The sequence below is a fragment of the Peromyscus leucopus genome, chromosome 13, assembly GCF_004664715.2.
Source record: "Peromyscus leucopus breed LL Stock chromosome 13, UCI_PerLeu_2.1, whole genome shotgun sequence".
Taxonomy (NCBI): Eukaryota; Metazoa; Chordata; class Mammalia; order Rodentia; family Cricetidae; genus Peromyscus; species Peromyscus leucopus.
The window spans coordinates 53510425-53527958 of record NC_051074.1 but is presented as its reverse complement, the minus strand read 5'-3'; the positions used below and the strand labels follow the sequence as shown (position 1 = coordinate 53527958).

At 39.1% G+C, this 17534-nt stretch overlaps 1 protein-coding gene across 3 annotated transcripts in view; it reads right to left on the bottom strand.

The window, feature by feature from the left end:
- Window positions 1-207: 207 nt before the first annotated feature.
- The window catches only part of Fam126b (family with sequence similarity 126 member B), a 59185-nt gene continuing 41858 nt past the window's right edge, over window positions 208-17534 (bottom strand). For 2 of the 3 annotated variants that reach the window (XM_028885768.2, XM_028885794.1), the window contains 5 exons: window positions 13133-13249; window positions 12561-12648; window positions 9698-9857; window positions 8793-8954; window positions 208-4416 (listed from right to left, as the gene is read on the bottom strand). In XM_028885768.2, the coding sequence (XP_028741601.1) occupies window positions 3821-4416; window positions 8793-8954; window positions 9698-9857; window positions 12561-12648; window positions 13133-13249 (1123 nt within the window). In that variant the 3' untranslated portion in view covers window positions 208-3820. The remainder of the gene's footprint in view (window positions 4417-8792; window positions 8955-9697; window positions 9858-12560; window positions 12649-13132; window positions 13250-17534) is intronic. The other variant, XM_028885784.2, reaches the window with a different exon arrangement.

Sequence of the window (17534 nt, the reverse complement as noted above, 5' to 3'; positions counted from 1 at the left end):
CATAGCTGAGACTATGAAACTTGGAGTCGTTTTCATACGGTATTTGTGTTATAAATGACAGAGGGCATTATAAATCATAAGCTTCATACTCACTAGAAACCCTTTCCAATCATATATAAAATATTGCTTTTATCTGCCCTAAGCACAGTGAGAAACAGTCTCTCTCTGGCTTACTAATGAATGGAATTGAATTTAGGTTATCTTTACTTTGCAATCCTCCATATTGTACCTTTGATGACTGAAAACTGGCTGATTCAAAAATCACTTTCAAATAGTTAGAACACTGATTAAAGTCATTTCATTGGGTTTATTTTACCTTTAAACAAACCCCCACAAATACAAATAACATGGCAGCATATAACTGTTATGTGGCAGAGAATTCATAAGGTATAAATTAGAAAAGAGTAATGTGCTACACAGATACCTACATTTGAACACATCCCCATCTGTATTTAGTATTGTGCATTTTTTTCTGGAATTAATACTTTTCTTAATGTGTTCACCAACTACTAGACCAGAAACATAAAGAAACTGCAGAAATGGAAAAGTGTTAAATACTATCTACCTAAGTGTGGGTAACAGGAAGCAGTGGGGTGTGGACATGCATTTGACTAGGGACAAGGTTCGATTATGGCTCTGCTTCTTAGTTATGGACTTTATTTCACAACCTCTTTGAGCCTCAGTTTCCTGAGGATGGATGTATGTGCACGAGAGAGAGAGAGCAGCTAAATGATCTCTGGGGTTTCTCCTCACACAAAAATTCTGATCTGCAATACACAGGCATGGAACAGTAAAGGAGTAAGACTTTAAATGACACCTGTTAACCTCCCTGGCTTCTTAATATATTTTCATATTTAAAAACCTTACTTCTAAGTCAACTTTTTACTTTACATTTTAGTTTTCATATTAATAACATTAATTTAAAGTCACATAGAAGAACTCCTAAACCTTCAGATGCTGTATTCCTTAATTTGACCTAGCACAGATGACACCAATCATTTTTTCCCTAAATGTCTTTTTCTGTTGGTGGGATGAAGCTTTCTGAAAGCTGAGGAGTATTAAAGGGGACTTGTTAAAGGACAAAGAATGGACATTTCTGGCTTACATTTCTAACAGGTGCTGTATAACTGAACGAGAACCATTTGAAATGAGGTGTTGCTAACACACAGTGGTTAGAATGATGCTTAGAGAACTGGACAGTTGGTGTAACTCATTTCATCTGAACTATTGTGTTATAAAGGAATTTTTTTCTAAGACCATGGTTATAGAGAATAAATGAAGGATTTCTTTATTGAGACTGAATCACAGCCCAAAGAATAGGATTCAAATGTTACAGGGTCGTGAAATATTAATCAGGATGTATATACAAAATCTATACATACCAATAAATGAAAGGCTCTTAAGATGAAAAGAACTTTTTTCTTCTTCTGGTTTTTCAAGACAGGGTTTCTCTGTGTAGCCTTGGCTGTCCTAGAACATGCTCTGTAGACCAGGCTGGCCTCGAACTCAGAGATCCATTTGCCTCTGCCTCCCGAGTGCTGGGATTAAAGGTGTGTGTCACTATACCTGGCTCTGGAAAATATCTTAAAACCAATTTTACAGTTATAACATTTCCAATTAAAGGACATTTTCTTGTATCTACTATAGTTTATGGTATAACTTCAAATTGTTTGGTATTCTTTTGTGCTTTAACGAAAATGCTTGACGTAGATGCCAATATATGTGCACCTGAGCACATTAGCCTTTTACTAAAGCAGGTATGTTTTGCTACACAATCACTGATTCCTTCCTTTACACACTAGAAACCCGTCGTTTAGTATGTTAGAAAATCATTTTATTTCACTGTTTTATAATGTTTTATAGTTTACTTTATGTCACTTAGTTAAATTAGTAGAAATAGGACTAAAATGTGTCTGTGATAATTGCATATATGCATATTATAAAAATCAATAAATCATGTATCAGCTTTTAGCTTTACTCCAAATTTTGGCAATGATGTGGCTAATAGCTGAGGTTCTAGTTTTCCATTTGCTGGGAGCTGAAAATTTATAGACCACCAAATCCAATCAAGGATGAGTCTAACACAAGGCCCCCTAAACAAACAGACACACAGACAAACAACTCTTCCAAAAGTGGTGGTGGTTTATGTGTGAAAACAAATGAGAGGCATTTTCCTGGTTAATTTATCAAATTCTACTGTAAATAGAGAGAACAGAACTTTGTCATTAAGAGAACACTTGCTTTCAATAAAGGCAGTATATTTTTCTTTCACAATAATACATAAATGTCTGCATGTACAAGGGCAGGTGTAAGTGATGTCTTCAGATGGAGAGCGGGCCAAGCCACAACACTGATTTTCACAATCCCAACACATTCCCTTCTTTTTCAAACAAGGCCTGAGACCCAGAAGAGATATAAGAAAGTCTTATCCAACCAAATCATAACCCAAAAATTTAAACCAATAGTCTATTTTTGTAGCCTCTTAGCAGTTACCAAATGCTACTTACATACATTCAACATCTAGCTTACTGGCATGATTTCAAAGTTTTATAAAAACGAGAAACTTTGCAGATAATCAGAAGATTCACAAATTGCATTAAACACAAAGGCAGTGTGGTCCTTGTGGAGAAATCAAGTCAGTACCCTCTGGTAGAAATGTTCTATAAAAATGTGTCACATTGAAGCATCAGTGTTTTCAACCAATTATCTGTCCCTGATGTATTTCCTCGGAGTATATGATCTCAGGACTTTAGGTATCTTTATCCAATAGCTGACTGAATTTAGGTACATCTAGGAAGCAGCTGAAAGGGTTTCTCCAATAGTCTGACATCACGGAAAGTGGACTGAGAAATCCCTCTCTTTACCTGAAGACGTACAGCTTCTACTTCAGTCATTATTAACTCACAAAGGAAAAAAGAAAATAGAACGTCACCTCACATACAATCTCACACACACTAACCCAAGAGCACCCTCCCCCCACACCCCCAGCACCAAAGTGTCAGTCATTCCTAGGAAACAGAACACGCCCCTTGGGGTCTCTGATTTGCTAGTTCAAACTTGAAGGTCAGAAATGTCCTCAAGTCCTTGTGGGAAGAGGGAAGACATGTTGTTAATGACTAGAGAGCCATTGAGAAAGTGCATCATCAATTACACAATCAACTTAGAGCCCCGGCCTCCAATGGAGGTGGTCACAAGTTAATTTAAATGCCTCAATAATTAAACATCTATGTCCTTGGGATAAAGGAAAGGGGGTGCAGCTAGCCTCATTTTAATGAAAAATTGCAGTAGTCTAACACCTTCCCCCATGCTTCTCAAGAATATAAAATTGCACAGACTCAGAGAAGTCCAAAGTCATAGCAGAATCTCTGAGGCACTCCTGGTTAAGAGAGAAAAAAAATATGATCCAGTTATCTTCATAGTTCCATAGATTATGTGAACAAACCCGTTTTGTTTTTAAACAAAAGCCAAAGAATCACTTCATAGGGATCATATACACCATTTCCTCTAACATATCCTCAGTCTCACAGTGTTGAAATGGGACCGATCAGCCTACGATGGATTGCACATTACCCAAGGAGAAAGGAAGGCGTGGAAAAGGCAAACATTTTACACTGCTTCACAAACACGTTTACAAGGAATAGGTGGAGAGAGGTTCAAGGAAAAAGAAAACCTTATTGCTGTTTCCATACAAAATACAGTAGGAAGATACCTAAGCTAAACCAGATCTGATTACAGTGACATCTTTTCACAATGTGGGATGAAGTGTCTTGCACAATGCAATGTCAGTCTAAAAGGTAAGTAGAATGAGGGGACATCAAAACTACACCTGGGATATTAGCTGCATATTGAAACTCGGGGATCGGGACTGCTTGGTTAGGGGGGCTCCTGGGCTGAGGAGCTCTTTTCCTTCTCCAGCATGACCTAGCCGGTCTTCTTGTAGACTGATCGTTGAATATCGATTAGCATTTGCAGCTGCTAGGTTAGTGACTCCCTCCGTGCCAACCCCGATGCTGGTACTTGCTTGGCTGCCATTCACATAGTCAAATGACTTGCTGGAGGAAGCGCTGGCTGTCCGGATGAGACTTAAACTATTGGTTTTTGGCACCACCTGGCCAGCAGGCAGGCTCAGGTGTTTCTTCATCGGCGTCAGCTCCACTGAATCTAGGCTAAGATCGGCTGGTTGTCCAAACTGCCTGCGCACTACTGAATCTCGCGGGCTCTCGCTGGATTTGATGGCAGAAGCTGTTTCTTTATCTTTGGCGGACCGCCCAGTCGCTGCTTTCCGTAGACTTCCCCTCTGAGAAGAGGAGGACGGCTTGGTCCCAGGTGGCTGGCTGCTGAGAGAAGCCCCTGATGAAAATCCTTCGTCTGCATCGTTCATGTTTAAAGACTCTTCTCCATTTAGACCCTCAGCACCTAAAAAGTAAATCAGACAGACTCAGCAACAGCTAAATTAAGTAAAAAGCAGCTGTGAATAACACTGACCTAATCTCATGAATGTTTGTTATAGGTTTGTAATGGCCTTAGCACGTTCATTTAGGGGACTAAACCTCTACACAGGCGTTTAACACACTACTCAGTGTTTTCATCTGGCTTCAGCTGTCCTGATTTTGTAAAACTATCCACAAACATCAACCAGTAAACTATCAACACCTAGGCATAGAAAACTAAACTATAACCCTTTAAAAACACACTGCCAACCATATGAAGTCACTGTACCTACATGTCTGAAAACAAAACTCTTTCTTCATTTTTTCTTTAACCCATCATATAACACGTGCTGTACAAAAGGAATTCTCTTCTAATTTCAGTTACCCAGAATTGTACCAAGTCATTTAGGCCTATAGGCCAAACTCTTTAAATTAAAATAAAAATGTATTATCTATTTGGCAGCTAACTGCATTTATATAGCTTCTTAATATAATTCTTTTTATTATCTACTAAATTTGCCAACTCAACTAAAAAAACTACATTTCTGTAGTAACTTCACACTCACATGTTGTCTTATGGACACACCCTGCAAATGGATTTCCATATTTCCTCGGCCAATCAGTAAAGAGTACACTGATTGTGAGCTGGCAAAGGGAACTCGCAGGGATATTTCTACTGTCTGTCTTATGTATCCTTAACAGTTTACATTCTTTTTCCTTCTTTCGTTTTTCCAAGGCAGGGTTTCACTGTTTAACGGCCTTGGCTGTCCTGGAACCCGCTCTGTAGCCCAGGCTGGCCTCGAACTCACAGATATCCACCTGCCTCTGCCTCCCGAGTGCTGGGACTAAAGGTGTGCGCCACCACCGCCCGGCACAGTTTACATTCTCGACAGGAGAGTGAGCGAGCGCTGTCAGGTTCACAGAGCACTGCAATGCTGCATCACACCTCCCAGTCACTGCACTTAGGGAAAGAATCTTCATCTCGACTTTTGGGACAGGAGAGTCATAGAGAACATAATGAGGTTGTAGTTTCCAGACAGCCCAATTCTTTTACTGAAAAGTGTGATCAAACAGTCTCAAAATTAATGTTTTCTTCTTTCAAAAACTGAACATATATTTCCCAGACTGAAAGAAAGTATGAATCTGTAAAACTGATATTAACATGATAGTTAAGGCAAAATGTTAGAGAACAATCTAAACACTAATTTCAGATACATGTTACCTAAGCAAAATGTACATATTCAAACATAATCTTTTACTTAACATAGTACCTGGAAAAATAAAAATATTTTTTAGCTGCATTTCTTCAGATGGATTAGTTATTTTACTTCTAAAAAAGAATCAAATTAGGCGATCCTTAAAGCAAAAGGCAACTTGTTACACATATGTATATAAGTATAAATATAAATATCTACAGCAATTTGATGTTTAATCACCATGCAAAGCCATGTGGAAAAACATTTACTAAAAAAAGCAACTGACACTACTTCTCTCAATCCCTTCAAAATAACTGGGAGTCATGTACCTCAAAAATGAAATATTTAGATCCGATTCACATTACCTTTCTTAATAATTGACTTACAAGTAGTATAAATTCCAAATATTCAAAACTATGAATATAAAACTGGATTGGTTTATCTAACAGTTCGGACAGGAGACTGAGAGACTTAGTGTTGGCTCTGAGTCTTGCTCATGCAGATCTGATGCCCAAGCAGTATGCTAGAAGAGGGGTGATAACATAAAAAGCCACCATGCAAGAGAATCTACTGCTAATTTATACACTAGACATGTTATTTCAATTTGATAGAACATTGATTATCCATAAATCACAGGCACTATCTTAAAACCTTTCATTGAAACATACAATAAATTAACTTTAAAATGTCTTAGCATTACTCTGTGTGTGTGGCGGTCAGAGGACAATTCTGTGGAACTGGTTTTCTCCATTCACCTTCACATGGGCTCTACAGATTACACTCAGATTCCCAGGCTTGCAGGGCAAGCACCTTTAACAACCGAACAATTGTGCCTGTCCTAATAAACACATTTTTATTATAAAAACATCGTTTCTACAAACATGTTTTATTTTAAAGAATGTTATATATGTAATACAAAGGCTTCAGCATTCTAGGGAATTACTAAAATTCTCCTAAATTTTAATCAATTTCCTTTTCTCTCTGTCTTAAAAACCCTCAAAGGAAGTCAGGTGTGGTGGTGCACACCTTTAATCCCAGCACTCAGGAGGTGGTGGCAGATGGATCTCTGAAGAGGCCAGCCTAATCTGCAGAGTGAGTGCCAGGACAGCCAGAGCCACACAGAGAAACCCTGTCTCAAAAAACCAAAACCATCACCAACAGAAAACTCCCAGGAGATAAAAATGCAATTGAGTCTCAAAACATCTTTCCCTTTGTAGATTTTCTGTAGGTGACAACATCCACGGCTCCAAGAAGACCCTACTGAAAAGGGTTTCACTGACCTTTTTGTCCATGGCGCGTTTCTCATACATTTTGCATCTACGAACACTTATTTAAAACCACAATTAATCTAGGTTAGGAGATAAAATTATCTCTCTCCTTTTCGGAGACAAGGTCTCTCTGTGTGGTGTGGGCTGGTCTTGAGCTCACAAAGACTGACTGTCTCCTGAGTGGCAGGATCAAAGGCGTGCACCACCAAACCAACCAGCTTCAAACACGTTAGAGAGATGTATTCACTTTCCTTGGGCCGTTCATCTCTGCAAACTACCCCAAACTAAAAGATTAACAATAGCAGGGGACTTAATAGAGTTAAAAAGATATTAAAAAGGAATTACTGGGGTTGGGGATTTAGCTCAGTGGTAGAGCGCTTGCCTAGCAAGCACAAGGCCCTGGGTTCGGTCCTCAGCTCCAGAAAAAAAAAGGGGAATTACTATTTTGGTTCCTTTTTCAAAGTATACCCCTGATGAATTAGAAGTAATGCTTCAGCCTAGTGTCAGACTTGCAAGAATTTCATCAACTGCTAATATGACATTATTTTTAGCACAAGTACTCTCAACATCCTAACAAAAGTTATACACAAATAGAAAATGGTTTATTTAGTCATCAACAATGAGAAATAGATTGCTGTTTAGTTTGGATCCACTTTAGGTTCCAAATCCACTTGTTTTCTCAAAAAAAAATTTTTTTTTTTTGACATTTAGAGAAGATACATATAATTGCTGGGGTAAGATAAAAAGGGAGGGCCACAACTTCCACAGCCATGTCAAGAGGGATCTCTAAAACAGGACCAACTTTGGGGTCATTAGGTCATGCACATGCAATACTGTTAAATGAAGTAAAGACAATTTAGGCAAATGGGTTAGGAACTGAGGGTACATTTAGATTCTTACTGAGCATGCTCAAATTTCTAATACACGGAAAAGATACTTCCTTAGGGTAGAAGGTAAATATTTTATGTGTGTTAGGTAAATAGCTGATCTCTTTAAAAACTACTTATCGGTTTTTTAGTATAAGGTTTTATGATAATGAAACCATTGGCTCTAGTTCTCTCTTCCATGAAGCTAACTCATATGCCATTTCATACACAGCAGCAGGCAAATATTTTCCTGTCAGAGAGAAGTGTTCTTTTACACGTAGTGCTGGGGCACAGGGTTCTTATTTGCAAATACCTACATTGTAGAAACAAGGATCTTCTCTGTATATGACCTGTAAACAACACATTTCACTTCCATCTGGGAGCTGTGGCCACTATTTATAAAAAAACTTTGAAGTGTAGAATGCTTCAGGATAGCACATTTATGGAGAAAAGATGTCAGTAATTAGTTAGGCAACTTAATCCAGCTGTTGAGAAGCCAGTTAATACCAGCATTCTGTCAGAGACAGGAAATACTTGTAAAGAGGATGCCCTGGGAAACAGGGAAATGCCAGGTCCACTTCAGTTTCTTAAGTGGACTTGTCTTTTAAAATTCTCTTCACAGACTTCTACAGAATCAATCGTCATGTGTACACATCAATACGGACGAATGAGGCTCATGATCATTGGGTGCATTTTTCCCCTAGTGTTAGAACAAACATGCTCAGTAATGACAAATTCCAAGCATCTGCGGATCTTTTCACCCAGGTCCCTGCCTTGTTAGTAGCCATGCCAAGCTGCCGTTTGGGGACACAGGGATGCAGACTCCAGGCCAGCACAAAGGGAACTCAAGATTGTACCTAACCTGGTGCTAGGCATATGGGGAGGAGGGTTGCTTTGCAAGGAGGAGCTAGCAGACCCAGGGGTGGTGGAGACACACACTAGAATGGAAAGGTGTTCTGCTCGGGGACAGAGAGCCAGGATCCTTCTCCAGCAACTGCCTCACTGACTTCTGCCTCCTCATCTCTGTCCTACCCTCTGTTGTGGCTGCTGCCGAGGTGGGCTCCGGCGAGCCATGCTCAGGGGTCCTGCGCACCTCCCCCTCTTGGACACGTTTGATCCCTAGGTCAGTGGAGCCGTGTTGGATCGGGGAGCCAGGAATACTCGAGTCAGCCTCGTTTGAGAAGTCAAAGCCATCTGGGATTCAACATATAAAATTTTAGTACTTCTGTGCTGCTCTGTTCCTGTCTGAGCATTCTGGCCCAGGCAGATAAGAGAATGTATATATGGATATGATACTAACACAAACACTATCTCTATAGTTACATGTGTGTGCACAGCTTGCACACACATAAGGCAGCAGATGAACAATGTGAGGTTTGCAAATGAATAGGACAGAAAAATAGGGATCATTAAAAATGACAATGTCTCTTAAGCAAGACAGCTTGACTAGTAAGTAATGCATCTATAAAATATTGCTGGGTTCAGTTCTTAGAAAAAAAAAAGGAAAAGCAGATATAAAAATGCAAAAATTAGAAGCAATTCTTTTATGGCTAGCTTGTATTATACTGTTAGTTTGACAGGTCATATAGTTTTCTCCCACAGTGCTCATTCATGTACCTCTGTTCCAGTTAATAGGCTTAAAGCAACATTTTTCCCTATTTTTATTACTAGCTCAAAAAACAAAACATAAAACAAAATTTAACTAGGTCTTATTTTATGTTTTAACATTAACAGAACAGTCTAACAAATCCCTACTTTATAAACAGACATATTTTTTACATCAAAATAACTAAGCATTATCACACTTCTAGTACCATCTTTAAGGTGAAAATATTTTACTTGAATACAGAAAACATTAATTACTATCAAGCATTAGTACATTCTGTACAGTGATAAGTTATTTGAGTCCGTGAGTAAACATGGGATTCTGTACTGACCTTCTCGTCTCCATCTGTGACGACGGATTGAAGCTGTTGTAATTGCAGTCCGAGAGATCCTCGGCACTGTTGGAGTGACTTCCACTTTAAGCACTTTCTGGCCTTCTTGTGAAGAATCAGGTGCATCAAATGGTAATGAGTTTTTCATGGCATTGGCAACCTAAAGTGATAATGTAAGTCTTACAAATTTACAACCAGCATAGAATTTTTACCGCTTCTATAATGCATGTTTCCATATTTTTGAACATGTACACTTTGTAACATATAAAGTTATATAATATAAAAGCACGAATGTGTCAGAAGTATTTATTTTCCATATTATATATTCCTTTCGGCAGGCTTTTCAAATGAAAATTTATTATTAAAATGTGAGCCATATACCACACTGGATTCTCTTTTTTCTTTTTAATTTTTAAATTTTTATTTTATGTGCATTGGTATTTTTGCTATGGGTGTTGGGTTCCCTGGAACGGGAGTTCCAGACAGTTGTGAGCTGTCATGTGGGTACTAGGAATTGAACCCAGGTCCTCTGGAAGAGCAGTCAGTGCTCTTAACCACTGAGCCATCTCTCCAGCCCACCACACTAGATTCTTGAAGTTGTTGAGTTTGAAAAGAAAAGAACATTCCAAAGAAAAGTGTTTAATATTTGTACCAAGATATAAAACAAGTTAGAATAAATTCCTGCTTTTTCATATGGTAAGTAATAGAAAACTTAATCTGTGACAAAACAGTAACACTTTTCTGTGCTCCTGTGTGGACAGATTTTCCCTGAATACAGGTTGGCATTGTCTCCTAGTATTTCTGCTTCAAGAAAGAGACTGGGAAACCTGGTTACTAAGCAACTGCCATCTGAATGCTGTGTCTCTTAACAGGTAAGTAGTAAGCCAGCAAAGAGCTTGAGCTAGAGGACTGTCTTTCTTTCCTTCCACACATGGACAAGCACACGTGGGACACAGCACCCTGAGAAAGTATGTCTCATCTACCCACACAGACCTAGAGAAGGAAGCTGTTTTGAGGCTTGATGTATATAAGGTTAAGTCTCTAAACTAAGTCTTTATTAGCAATATAGAGGACGCTTGTTTCTCCATTTTGTTTTTACATACAGCTTTAGATATGAGAAAAATGCTACGCATCAGTGAATTTGAGCTTAAAATTAAAAATGGTATAAGTAAATAAAATAGCTTTAAAAACTATCCCAAGTAGAAAATGCATAAACATTTTAAGTATCACGAAACCACCTAGAAAGCTTAATAACTGGTAAAAAAAAAAAAAAAAAAAAATCAAAGCAAGCAAGTCAGGCATGGTGGTCCTGTAATCCCAGCACTTGGAAGACCAAGACAGAATTCTCCATTCAAAGCCAGATTGCCACACACAGGAAGGGAGGAAGGGAGGAAGAGAAGGGAAGAAGGAAGAAGAGAGGCCATGGACAGTCAAATCACCTACAACTACTAGTATTTTGTTTCCTTTTTTACATGTAGATTTAAAATACATACATACTTTCCCATTTAACCTGTTACGATCTTTTCTTTAACATAAGTTCTCAAATATACAATTTCATCAAGGAAATACAAACTTCAATTGTTCTCTGTTATGGGAATACTTAGACTACTTTTATTTCTTTACAATTAAAAGTAACACTGTAGGCTAGGTGGTGGTGGCAGCAGCAAATGCCTTTAATCCCAGCACTCAGGAGGCAGAAGCAGGTAGTTCTCTGTATTCAAGGTCAACTTGGTCTACAGAGCAAGTTCCAGAACAGTCAGGGCTGTTAGACAGAAAAACCCTGTCTCAAAAATTCAAAAACCCAAAAATAAAACAATAAAAGTAACTGTAATGTTGCATTTCTAGTACTTTCAATTTGAATTTATATGTATGGGTGTTTTGTCGGCATGTGTGTGTGTGTGTGTGTGTGTGTGTGTGTGTGTGTGTGACTATGCCATGGCATGAGTCTGGAGATCATAGGACAACCTGTGGGAGTCAGTTCTCTCCTCCTTCCAAGTGGATTCTGGGATTGAACTCAGGCTGTCAGGCTTGGCAATATCTGGAGTCACCTCACAAGTCTCTACACACTACACTGGGAGGCATGGAACCTTTTTTTTTTTTTTTTTTTCCCAAGACAGGGTTTATTTGTGTAGCTTTGGTGCCTGTCCTGGATCTCACTCTGTGGACCAGGTGGGCCTCAAACTTCATGGAATCTTTAAAACAGAGTAAGATTATAATAGGGGTTTTCTTATGCCACAGAGAATATTCTTCTTTTGTGTATTGCATATTAATTTTATTCTTTTTTTAAAAAAAGATTTATTTATTTATTTATTTATTTATTTATTTATTTATTTATTTATTTATTATGTACACAGTGTTCTGTCCACATGTATGCCTGCAGGCCAGAAGAGGGCACCAGATCTCATTATAGATGGTTGTGAGACACCATGTGGTTGCTGGAAATTGAACCCAGATCTTCTGGAAGAGCAGCCAGTGCTCCTAACCACTGAGCCATCTCTTCAGTCCCCCCCCCCTTTTTTTTTGTTGATTTTTTGAGACAGGGTTTCTCTGTGTAGTTTTGCACCTTTCCTGGAACTCGTTCTGTAGCCCAGGCTGGCCTTGAACTTACAGAGATCCTCCTGGCTCTGCCTCCCGAGTGCTGGGATTAAAGGCGTGTGCCACCATTGCCCGGCTCAGTTTTCTCGTTTCTTAAAGATTTCAAAACATTTCATTTTTCAATTTATCTCAATACTTCCCCTGTCCTCTGCCCCATGGTAACATTTTGACCACATATACGCTTTAAGAAGAATCAACACACATCCAGAACTAGGACCTAAATAAACCTCTACTCTTCAGGGAAAAAAAGTATAAAAAAGTAACTTACCAAGAGTGGCTGAGAAAAGAGTTCTAGCTGAGCTCTATAAATGATGTCATCAAGTACTTCCTGGCCAAGGTCCCACTGTCCATTATACCTGGGGGTGGGTTATTTAGTACTTTTAATAGAGATCTCTGGTCTTCAGCACTTGAAAAGAAAAGTTCTACTACTTTAGTTGTAAAGCAAAACTTACACTTCCAATTTATTATTTCACTGCTGAATTATCCTAGCTTTGGTTATAACAATAAAATGAAGATTACAACGCTCTGTTTAACATAGTTTACAGATGTTTCTTTATACAAATTGGTTTTTATCATGTGTTGATATTCAAAGTAATTTATTTAAAGTATCCGTGATAATCATGATAGTGAACTATGTAGAAACAATACAGCTTCCGTACAGAAAAACCTAATTTTATGACTAGTCATGTTATTCACTGCTATTTGAAAAGTACTGACTAGACACTATAGTAGAAAAACCAGGTAACAGGTTTATCATGGAACAAAAGATTCTATGATAAAGAAGAAATAGAAATATAAAATGTTCCCACATGCAGAAGACTTCATCTCCTTCCTACTTACATGGCATAGTAAACTCCTGTGAGAAGTTGCACCATAAATTCAGGATCTAATACTATTCGACCACAGATTTCTTTCCACTGTTTCTCATGTTGCCTCGGAAACCCACTCACACAAACCCTAGGAAAACATAGTAGTTAATGTGTGACTTCCTGACTGGCTAATCATACATTTAATGAGTCATCCATCCCTCAGCTACTGATGCCTGCTAAAAGCCAGTCATGAGCAGGTAGATGTTTCGTTTTTAATTTTTTTTTGTTTTTTGTTTTTCGAGACAGGGTTTCTCTGTGTAGCTTCTTTCCTGGAACTCACTCTGTAGCCCAGGCTGGCCTCAAACTCGTAGAGATCTATCTGCCTGCCTCTGCCTCCTGAGTGCTGGGATTAAAGGCGTGCACTACCACCGCCGGCTTAATTTTTTTTAAAGCACACCTTTATTCAGAAAACATGTATTCTAGTGGACTACATAAACAGTCACAAGTTTCCCTAACAACCTCTTTCACAGACATCCTTTTGTTTCTTTCTCTCTCTCAAACATATAAATACATAGCTTTTATCCATCCTAAATTGTAGTGGGGAATTACTAGACAGTACATAAATTTTAAAACAGACATTGCAAAATACTGTTGTTCATAAGGCCACACTTATCTATCTGATGTTTTACGTAAGCAGAATCCGATGTGCACAATTAGGGTCTCCTCGTTTTCTCTGCTGTGTAGTCAGCACTGGGATTGGCGGCTCTCATAGCAGGAGGCTCTCGTAGCATTATCCTTCCATTACGGAACCACCGTGGGCAATCTCAAAGAGCAAGATCTGCGGTCCGCACACCAGCAGCACCTCTGCTCCTCGGCACTGCAGACCAAGGACTTCCGGTAGCTGCTGGGCAGCATGAACTTTATTTTCTCTCTTTCTTTCCTTTGGAGACAGGGTCTCACGATGTAACCTAACCCTGGGTGGCCTGAGCTCTCCAGCCTCTGTCATTCGCGTGTGGGATTAAAGACTGGGGTTGTTCTTCCTATAACCAAGCTTGCCTTTGAATCTTTTCTGCATGCTGCTTATATATCAGTGTGTTCTTGTCAATTATATTTAATTTTAACACAGCAGTCTGATGCCAAATGAACTTCTGGGTCCTCTTTGGGGGATCTTAGGATGCGCAAGAGGTGTAAGAGTGGCCATGACACCAAACAGAATATGCTATCACCTCTGTAGGCAGTGACAACAAAGGCCATTGAAGCCACTATTAATCAAAATACCATAAACAACTGCTTTTGTTTCACTGAGATGCTTCCAAAAGCTGTATCTTAATATATAGTTATAGAGTTATAACATTAATATCATTTTAGGTTAATTATAATAGTAAGTTCAGAAGAAAAAATTTAGTGCCTTATTATAGTCTCAATCAACTAAAAATTATATACATATATAGACTATAATGAAGTAATAAAAGTACTACAAGTTGAAAATAGCATTACACTGATAAAATTATTGGCACATGCCTCTAATCCTAGCACTCAAGAGACAGAAAGGAAGCCAGCCTGGGCCACACAAGAAATGTGAGTACAGCCTCACCTATAAAGAAGTTTATCACTAAAACAAAAACCAGACTATTAAGGGTGAAGCTTGCCCATGTATTCCCTGACGGACAATAATAGGTATCAAATTACTATGGTATATATATTTTATGTTTAAAATAACCCAATGATTTTATCATATCAATAGTTACACACTAGAAATAATCACTTGTAACTACTAAGAAAGATGAAAAAACTTGAGTATCAATTAAAAACAAGTACAAAGTTCAGAACAAAGTTTTTAAAGGTTCTCCAGGGGAGGCTGGGGTATGGCGCACACCTTTAATCCTAGCACTTGGGAGGAAGAGACAGGTGGATCTCTGAGTTCAAGGCCAGCCAGGAGCCAGGTCTACAGATCGAGTTCCAGGACAAGCTCCAAAACTATACAGAGAAATCCTGTCTCGAAAAACCAAAATATAAATTAAAAAAAAAAAAAAAAAGTTCTTCAGGGGACGCAGAATCTACATTAGAGAAAAGAACCTCGTTTTACCACTAACATTGTAAGTGGGATAAAATAATATACTAAATTTTAAGATAATCTGTAAACTCAAAGTTCTGGAAATTTAGATTAGAATTCTGCCAATTACTCAAACTAGTGAGTTTTGTTATAATCAGAACAGCATGTGAACCTGAGCATTCCTCAAAGACAGATTCCTGATCCCTATGAACTTTCCTTTCCGGTACTTATGATATGTCTCCTTTACCCACTAAGGGCGGAACATGTGACTATCCAACACAATGTAGCAGGTGAAAGGATGCCACACTATGTGTACACTATTTGTACATTATGTGTATAACTATTCCAAAAGTAACAGGTCATACTGGAGACTCTCAATTTACTCTGGCTCTGAAGAAGCAAGCTATGATGTCATAAGCTGCCCATGCGGCATGAAAGTGAGGGTGGACTCCAGCAGACAGCAACTAGATAAAGAAACCTATAATCCTACAACTATAGGAACAGAATTCTGACAAAAAGTCTTGTAAGAATACAGTTCTTTATGCCTTTTTAGAGTCTTAAAAAACCTCTAAGATGCCAGGTATGGTAGGTAGCACATGCCTTTAATTCCAGCACTCAGGAGGCAGAGGTAGGCAGATCTTAGTGAGTTGGAGACTAGTCTAGTCTACATAGGGAGTTTCTTCAAGGCCAGAACCACATATTCCTGTCTCATAAAAATTATAAAATAATAAATGTATGATGTTATGAGTAGTTAAAATTATGGAAACTTATTTTTCTTTTTTTTTTTATTTTATTTATTTATTTATTTTTTGGTTTTTCAAGACAGGGTTTCTCTGTGTAGCTTTGCGCCTTTCCTGGAACTCACTTGGTAGTCCAGGCTGGCCTCGAACTCACAGAGATCCGCCTGCCTCTGCCTCCCGAGTGCTGGGATTAAAGGCGTGCGCCACCACTGCCGGGCTTATTTTTCTTTTTAAAAATTGTTTTGTGCTGGGTGGTGGTGGTGGTGGTGGTGGTGGTGGTGGTGGTGGTGCACTCCTTTAATCCTTTGGTGCACTTGGGAGGCAGAGCCAGGCGGATCTCTGTGAGTTCGAGGCCAGCCTGGTCTACAGAGTGAGATCTGGGACAGCCAGAGCTACACAGAGAAACCCTGTCTCGAGAAACAAAACAAAAACAAACAAAACAAGTTTGGTGTGCATGTATATCTCACAACATGTTTGTGGGGATCAGAAGACAACTGGGAACTCAGTTCTTTTCTCCCACTGCATTATTTCTGCAACAGGACTTTTACAAGAGCTTTCCTGCATTGCTTTGTAGTTTTGAGTTTCGGAGATTGAACTCACTTTTTTTTTTTTGTATTTTGTTTTTTGTTTTTTTCCCCGGAGCTGAGGAACTCACATTTATTTTGTTTTCTGTTTTTTCCCTGGAGCTGAGGAATGAACCCAGGGCCTTGCGCTTGCTAGGCAAGTGCTCTACCACTGAGCTGTAGTGGGTAGCCATTCCAGCTTGGATCTGGAAGTTCCAACCCCCATTGAGACTCTGGCAACTGTCACGCCTACGAGGCGGGGCCAAGGGAGGCGCCTGGAGACCCAAGAGCTGGATGGGCTGAGTGCTTGCTCGGTTCTGGGACCCTGAATGGTGGAGGTGGACCTAGCAGAGCTCCAGAGAACACCGCTGGACTGCAATACACCTTCCCCAGACCCCGCGACCTACCTATCCCTATCCCTTAATTTGTAAGTTACCCACTAAATAAATCTTCCTTTTAACTACGTGGAGTGGCCTTAATAATTTCACCAATAGTGAGCTAAATCCCCAACCCCTGAACTCACATTTTAAGGGTTTCTCAGCACACTGGTTTACCTATCTGAGCCTCTTGTTGGCCCAAGAATTTGTTATGTAGCTAAAGAAAGGGACTGAATATGACCCCTCCCTCCCATCCCCCAAGACAGGGTTTGTCTGTGTATCCCTGGCTGTCCTGGAACTCACTCTGAGGTCCAGACTGGCCTCAGATCCACCTATCTCTGCCTCCCTAGAGCTAGGATTAAAGGCATGTGCCACCACTGCCTGGCTAGGCTTTTTCTAAGTCAAAAGTCATTTGGAATATATAAGCTCAGAACTGAATTCTGTGACACTGAACCAATTTATAGTACTTAAATGTTTTCTACAGTAGAATTCAGTCAAGCCTAACTTCTCAGAAATTCTAAAGTAATAAAGACTAATCTGTAGCACACACAGAATATTCCTTTACCATCACACAGATAAATGGTACAATATCAATCTTTTCCAATACAAACAAGTTTATAATGAAGGAAATGGAGGCTGAAAGGTCAGGAGTTCAAGGTCAGCTTGCACTACATAAGGCAATGTTTTAAATAAACAAAAA